Source organism: Clupea harengus, chromosome 6 (assembly GCF_900700415.2).
Source record: "Clupea harengus chromosome 6, Ch_v2.0.2, whole genome shotgun sequence".
NCBI classification, from domain to species: Eukaryota; Metazoa; Chordata; class Actinopteri; order Clupeiformes; family Clupeidae; genus Clupea; species Clupea harengus.
The window spans coordinates 17260432-17268169 of record NC_045157.1 but is presented as its reverse complement, the minus strand read 5'-3'; the positions used below and the strand labels follow the sequence as shown (position 1 = coordinate 17268169).

The window sequence follows — 7738 nt, the reverse complement described above, 5'->3', positions numbered from 1 at the left end:
CAAAAAACGGGAATAATTCTCCCCTTTGTTTCCCCGGCCGACGCCAAACTGCCGGCGCTGGCTCCCTGCAGGCATCTGATACCTGATTGTTGCCACATCAAAGATACTCATCTGTGGTGGTGACATCACAGCGATGCTGGAAGAAGGCCCCAGCAGGGCGGTGCCAGCAGGAGCAGTCAGACTCCTTACAAATCCTCACCGAGGGCTGAATTACATTAGAGCACTGTAGAGACATAGAGAATAGCAAACTGCTGGAAGAAAGGGATAGCTATCTCTCTATATATTTATATAAATATCTATATATCCACAGAGATATATAAATAGATCATTTATATACAAGCATATTCCTTTAAAAGGGATCTTGCTATCTTGTTAGTTTGCTAATAGTGAGTTACACACTATTTAACCTAAAAAGTGTGTGTTTGTGTGTGTTTGTGTGTGTATCTTATCAATCATATGAAATCATTAGTATATATGATATGAAGAGAACATGTGTATACTAAACCATTGCGCTGTTTCCTAGTGTTTCGATGTTTCCATTTCAAAGTGAGGTGTCAGGAATGGGTGCCAAAGCCAATTCTGTGTCAAAGAGAATGTGACTGTATTACATTTCAACATGGGGATCCCCTAAGTTGCTATGTTGGGCTGTTGAGTGGAGCCTGCCTAATGAAAAACTGCCTGATTGACAGGGGGGAGTGCGTCCTGACAGGCAGACAGGGAGAGGGCGGATTCGTGGGTTGAGGCGGTGATGTCTCCGGCCCAGGATCACATGTGTGCTGAAAAGGGCTGATAGGAAACTACAGGGAGGAGGCCTCCCTCCAGTTGGAAGGTGTGGTGTTGAGAACATGAAGCTTGGGTCTTTTGTCTACTGTCCAAACTACTTGCCTCTGAAACATATTCTGTCAGTTGCACACAAGCCAGAGCGTCTCCTGTTCTCTTTTTAGGCTCCTCATAACCTCACCCGGCCTCCCCTCATCTTCATCATATTCCACTCAGTCATTTTATTATTGCTCAGTGATAACATTGTTGATTGTTTATTTGGGCCATCCAGTCCTGGATAATACAATAACATTTCTCATGGTAGAGTTCTTCTCAGCTGACTCAGAGTAGACAATCTTATCTGCCTGTATTAATTTCATTTCTTCTGTGATGTATGTATGCAAACTCAGGCCACAGAAACACAAACATGCTGCGGGATCGGACAGGCATGTGCCCCTGCGCGGTGGGAATATCGCAGAGAGTTCGTTGGACATAGTTTCATGCCACAACCTTTTTCTTTCTGTGTGTACAGAAGGCCGGTACCAAAAAAAAGAGTCTTTTCCTGCATCCTTGAGATTTAAACCTGTCAGCTTCCTGAGCTGAGTCAGATTGTTAATATTAGCACAAATGTAACAAGCTAAAACGTACCTTTCACTCATTTTTAGGCCACCCAATGCACTAGCAAGGAAAAACATATAAAGGGAAATTATGCTATAAATTAATCTTTGGGCTACTTTGTTTTCCAGAAAACCACTCAATCCAGATTAGCTGTCTGAAAAAGTACCAGCAATGAATACCTTAAATGTAGAGCAGGAAAATGTCCAAGCCATAGTCTGTCTGCGGCCATGCATGCTGTTTAGATTTAACTACTTTTTTGTCTGTTGAACATTTATGCACGGTCCTGTCCTGAAATGTCTAATGGCCATTTTCATCTATGCAACCACAGCATATAGAGGAAGCCTGAAGGAACAGGCAATGGTAGAAGTCATCATACTTACATTGTCAGGAGTCATTACTGAACCATATCCCAGAGCTTTGAGGTGAAGAAACCTCAGATGTATGGCTGGTACCCACTTGAATTACCAAAGGGGGAGCTGCTTTTCGTCTCTGACATGTCTTCTACATGAACTACAAAGAGGCCAGTGGTACATGGTACAAGAGCATATACATGTGCTGTCATCCTGCCAAGATGCTTAGGAAGGCCCAGATGACACCCATTTAGTTTTCCTTCAGGAACCAACTCACATACATGACATACATTTCTACATTTCTCTTTTTCTCTCTCGCTCCCTCTCTCTTTTTCTTTCTTTCACTCTGTCCTCCAGGGTGGTAATGTGCTGACGTCTGCTAGGCTTTCCCTCCCGTCCATGGCCAGTAGGACATCCTTCCCAGAGGCCACCAATGTCACAAACTACCTGTGAGTATAGCATTCACATTTTGTACAGTTCACTTAATGCACCACGGTAGGCAGCATGCTGTAAATGCAGTACGCACACTTTAGCTAAGGTTATTATTATTTGTATTATTATTGTCCTCAGGCGTGAGAATGGCAGTGGCGTGTGTCTGGACCTCCAGGGGATAGACACGCTGCCCAGTGCCAAAGTGGAGGAGGAGACGGAGACACACCATGTTCTGGCCGGCAACCTTTACAAGCCTCGGAGACGAGTATGACTCATTGATCCGTTTCTTACCAGCTATTTCTTGGACATCCTGCACCATATTCCCACTCCTTCAAGGCATAGTATCACCCCTTTCAGTGTGTGCCATGACAAACCACCCGCTGTATTCAGACTCAGTGAAGTGTGCAGTTCTTTCAGTAGGACTCCAAGGCCAAGCATATAAATTCCCTAGCTTCAAGGAGAGTGGCACTTACTGAACATTACTGTTGAGTAAATAAAATTATTCCAGTTTGTTATATTGGTTGGTAAGGTTGTGAACAGAACCACTCTTCACCTGAGAGTCTAGTCGGGTGGCATTGAACTGTAAAAATATATATAGAGAGACACACACACACACACATGTAGACAGACATACATAGATAAATAAATAAACAACAGAACTGTTTGACTTGAGAGCTAAGTCTGAGAATGGCTTACATGGAAGTATATAAGGTCTATAATTATATCTCTGCTCTTCCTCCGTACCACCAGTACCACCAGGCCCATTACAGTCGACACTTCATGACAGTGGGTGACCAGGAGAGGCAGGACCGAGAGGTCTTCCAGAGGAACATGCGCAGCCGTCTGGAGTCCTTCAAGTCCACTCGCTACAAGCGCCACAAGAAAGACCGCAGCCAGAAAAAGGTTATTTCACACACCTGTATCTGGAGACATGGACAGAAAGAGAGAGGCCAAAGCACACCTATTCAAATGTATTCACATACATTGGTATTACGTTACAAAGACCACCAATTATTTTCTGATCGGTTCCTGTTTCTGTGAATGAAATACAGTACTTTCAAATCCTTACCAGCTAGAAAACCTGAACAGTGCACACCATATTCCCAGAGAGAGAGAGAGAGAGAGAGAGAGAGAGAGAGAGAGAGAGAGAGAGAGAGAGAGAGAGAGCGAGAGCGAGAGGGGGCATTGTGGTGCAGGGTCTCTCCTGAATGTAACTTAAGTTCACACTCACAAGGGCAGAGTGAGGACATCAGCCTTCAAGCTGACAAAGATGGAGGTTTATCATGACTGATGGGCCTTTTCACAGGATGTTCTCACTGGGTCCCAGTGGCGGAGATAAATGCACTCTCCCTTCTCCCGCTCTTGCCCAAGAATACACATGTCTGTGCCTGCCTTGTGACTCAAGTTGGAGTATCACATTATGTACTTTTCGTTTTCAGCTCTCTCGCTCTCTCTCTCTCTCTCTCATCACTTAATTTGAGGTATTCTGTTATGTAAGAAAGCCAGCATTATAATTTACCTAGAAACACAAACAGCATCGACACCAGGAGGGTGTGAGAGTAGAAAACATTTTGGCATGTTTGTGCATCCTGATGTACCCTGCAACCTCTGGTCATAAACCTCCTCATGCTTCCCCCCTCACAGCGCAGAGGTTCCGATGTGAAAGAGAGAGACCAGGAGGCTAATGACAAACCCAGACGCAATGTCAGCTGGCAAGACAAAGGTATGTTGTTTTATTGCTTGAGGGTGCTGTCTGGAAGTTCATTAACTCTGTTCCTCTCCAACTAAAACCTTCCTATGCTTACATTCTGTGGGTGTGTGTGTGTTTGTGAAGATCATATTATGGAGAAGACATTCAATGCTGGAAAATGACTTTAGGCATGAAATGTATAGTATTGTGGAAATGAATAATAACCCATAGATAAACGTGTGTTTCATTATTTTTATATACACGTATATATTAATAACATTTGGTAACTTCTGAGAAACCCCAACATCTCTATTATTAGCACTGGTGTTGTGTGCCAACACTATTCATTTCAAATGTATTTGTCTTCCAGGTTATTTTAAATCATTGACATTTAATATATACATATATAATATCCTCAATGAAAACAATATATTTTTTTACTCAAACACTCTTACACCATTATAATTGAGTGGACATTCCCTTTTTTCCCTTCCAACCATCCTTTATTTCCATGTCCTGCACCTGATCCCCCCCCCCACCCCACCCCCCCACACACACACACTTGTTCTTCATTTTCTCTAATGAAACCTTTAAACAGACCCAGTGGCTGTGCCAATTGAACCAGAGGAGAGTAAGGGTGAGCACTCTGAACCTGAGAAGGAGGAGGACATGGGAATCACTTTTGTAGCTCGAAAGGCCCCCGAGACTCCAAAGGAGAGACCCAAATCAGGTGAGCAACTCAGAGACAATGGCTGTACGAATACCATTAAATACCACTTTTGACACTGATATACATGTGTGTTAGTGCACTGTATTGATGATTGAATGTTGATCTAGTCCCTGCTGCACTGGAGGGGTGCCAGAGTCCTTCCGCTGTCCCTCCGTCTCCCACCTGTGCTGAGAGGAACCTGCCCTGGAAGAGTGGGTTGGGCACCTCACCCGTCTGTGTCTCCATGGAGGCCACCAAGATCATCCCCATAGACCTCCAGCAGGCCTGGAACCAAAGCATGTCCTCCCTTGAAAGCCTGTCATCCCCGCCGGTCCTTGCTGAGCCGCTGCACCCACGTGTCAGCGCCCTCTCCAGGCTGGGAGGTCCCATACGCCCGCTGTCCAGTTTGATGCCCACAACGGGGATCAGTGCTGGGGAAAGCTCTACTCCTGTTCCTAACCCGGCCACGGGCGAGTTCCGGTTCCCGGCAGGAGAGGAGGAGGAGAGCGCCCTCTCCCACCAGCAGCAGGAGATGCAGCCCCTCATGTCGTCTGTACGGCCACCCCCTACACCCCCGCCTCCTCCTGCACAGGGCTCGGCCCGCAGGAGGAACCCCTGCGTGTATCTGAGGAATCTGGTGACAACGCCACCAGGCAATGAGCCTTACAGTAGAGGGCCAACACAGCTGTAAGGGCCTCTGTCAATAGCATATATGTTCTCTTACCAGCTGTCACCCTACTCATGTTGTATTATGTTGCTCATCTAAGGGTGTTCTTAACAGCCTTAGTTGGTGACTCACAACAAAGGTTAACTTTCTTTTTTATATATATATTAATGATATGCTTCAGATAGAAATTTAAATAGTGTTTTTAAAACACAGGGCATTGCTGAATGTGAAGGAGCTTATGTTTGAGTATAGCTTTAAACATGTGTTAGTCTGACAGTACTTTAGAAATACGCTGAGTGGTATCCAATGGAGTCCTAGAGTGGACAGGGCAATTCATTCATCATGGAAACATTGGTCAAATTTCCATGATTTCAGACAGTGCCATGTTTTATGTACTAAGATATCCTTGTCAGTCTATGTCAGCATGTAACACCACTGAAAAACGTCTAGACCCTATTAGGAATGCCTTACAGGGTGTTAACAATAGCTTAATTTACACTCTCCTATCCCACAGAGAAATGCACAAAAGCGATGCTGGCAGAAATAACTAAATGGCAACGCTACACTGCTTAACTTTAGTCTTGATATTGGCATGCCCATCCAAAAAGTGAAAGACTACAAGGATTCAGGCCAGCCAACCCTCACTGTGAAGCCCAAATTCTTGGGATGAAAGCACAGGCGAGTCTCTTTTCTTTGCCCGGAGATTGAGAGGGAGCAGTGACACCACGTGACTTGTGCTGCAGGGTAGCCACAGCGGGCCCACGTCTTTCAGCTCTCATGAGGCACAATGCCGGCCAGCGCAGTGAAGCCTCACGAGCCGCTCACTTCCTATCTGCGGCGATAAATCTTTAGGATATGAATTGAAAGGAGACAGTATTACCAAAGCTGCACAACCTCTCAAAGTCAGGCCAGAAAACTGACAGCATATTTATTACAGTAGTTATTTTGAGGGGTGTCTGTTTTTCTCATCACTCACAGTTATGACACACACTGGATAAATCAATTAGTTCCTCTCTTTCACTAGCTTGAAAGTTGCACTTTAAATCAATTCAGTTTGTGCTTTGCGTATCAGTTTTATTTCAAATGTGTTAAACAAGCACAGCCTCATTTCAAAGTATAAAAGTACCTGTTTATTTTGCTTTGCTGTTTTCCTCTCTCGTGCCTGCTGGGGAAGATGTTTTTTTTTTTGCACAGCTGACACAAAAAATGTAAAATGGACAAAGAATTGTTTGAATGACCAAAGTGTCGGGGAAAAAACAAAACAAATTTCTCGTGTGCCATTTCTCACTGTCTTATTCAATTGTCTTTGTGTGTGTGTGTTTAGAAGGATATATATCATGTCATGACTTTTAGTTGATGTTAATTAGCTTTTGGGGATGGAACAATGTTTTGTGCCTATAATCGGTGTGCAATCAGTTTAAGATCAACCAATTGAATAGACACATTTTCAGTTCTGTTGTGACTGCTGTTATAGGTGCCCATAGCACATATATATCAAAGACCCTTTAAATATACACCTGGCAATGCTATGAGACATTACAGTGTTTTGCAAAATTCAAGTAAAGTTATACCGAAAACCAGCTAAATTAAATTGTATTCAGTGTACAAAATGGTGTGAAACATATTGACGCTGAAATGAAAAGAAATTAAATCGATTTTTTTATCAGAGCAAATTAAACAAAATTCAGATCGTTTCAGCATACTCATTCAAGGTTTTTCAAATATTGTGCAATCTGTGGAACCCTTTATACCACAGGCCCCAGTTCTTGTCTTTGTACTGTGAGTAAATATTCCTTTGTAAGAGCCTTCAGGCTTGTAGCCATAATCAACATCGTTTAAGTATGCCAACAAAGATGCTTAATCTCCGCCAAGCATGTGAAATATATATGAACTGTAAGAGAATGTGTGGTGCTGGAGCCTTTTTTAAAGGGAGGAAAAGCTTAATAGAGAAGAAGAGGTCTTGTTAATATTTGCTGGGGCTGACACAACACACAGCAGCTCAGCATTATGCTATTTGCATAATGAGAATGGTAAATTTGTCAAGTGAACCCAGAGAATGTTTTTATTAACTTCCAAATTGTTTAGGATGGCCATTGGCCATATACCCTATCTGACTGTTTTGAGTTAGCTTTTTAATTGTTTTACCGAAATGAAATGAAGGATTCATTGTAACATGGAAACACTGGTTGATGTCCTGGAAGAAAATAAATAAAAAAGTGTCTAAATTAATACAACTGTCCTGTCTTTATTAATCCATGTATCTTGTCAGATGGGGCCATTACTCACATAGTACATTACAGAATCATATAAACAATAACAGCCATTTAGTGAACTGACTCCTATTTCATTATTAAAGAGACTGATATAGCAATGGCAGTTGGGCCATTTATCCAAATATTTCAAAGGCGAGTTGAGGCCCAAAAGGAGAATCTGATGAATAATTGAACGGTGATCTCCTTCATTCTTGCTCCTTTTTTCAAATCCCAGTGCTGAGGTAGGGCTCCCCTGGCTAG

At 43.2% G+C, this 7738-nt stretch overlaps 1 protein-coding gene across 1 annotated transcript in view; it reads left to right on the top strand.

Moving 5' to 3' along the window:
• Positions 1 to 7454, top strand: part of slc9a5 (solute carrier family 9 member A5) — a 26039-nt gene extending 18585 nt beyond the window's left edge. Inside the window, exons 11-16 of the mRNA XM_012826963.3 lie at positions 2085 to 2176; positions 2298 to 2424; positions 2910 to 3062; positions 3804 to 3882; positions 4448 to 4579; positions 4687 to 7454. Of these exons, the coding sequence (XP_012682417.2) occupies positions 2085 to 2176; positions 2298 to 2424; positions 2910 to 3062; positions 3804 to 3882; positions 4448 to 4579; positions 4687 to 5249 (1146 nt within the window). The 3' untranslated portion in view covers positions 5250 to 7454. The remainder of the gene's footprint in view (positions 1 to 2084; positions 2177 to 2297; positions 2425 to 2909; positions 3063 to 3803; positions 3883 to 4447; positions 4580 to 4686) is intronic.
• The last annotated feature ends 284 nt before the right edge of the window (positions 7455 to 7738 follow it).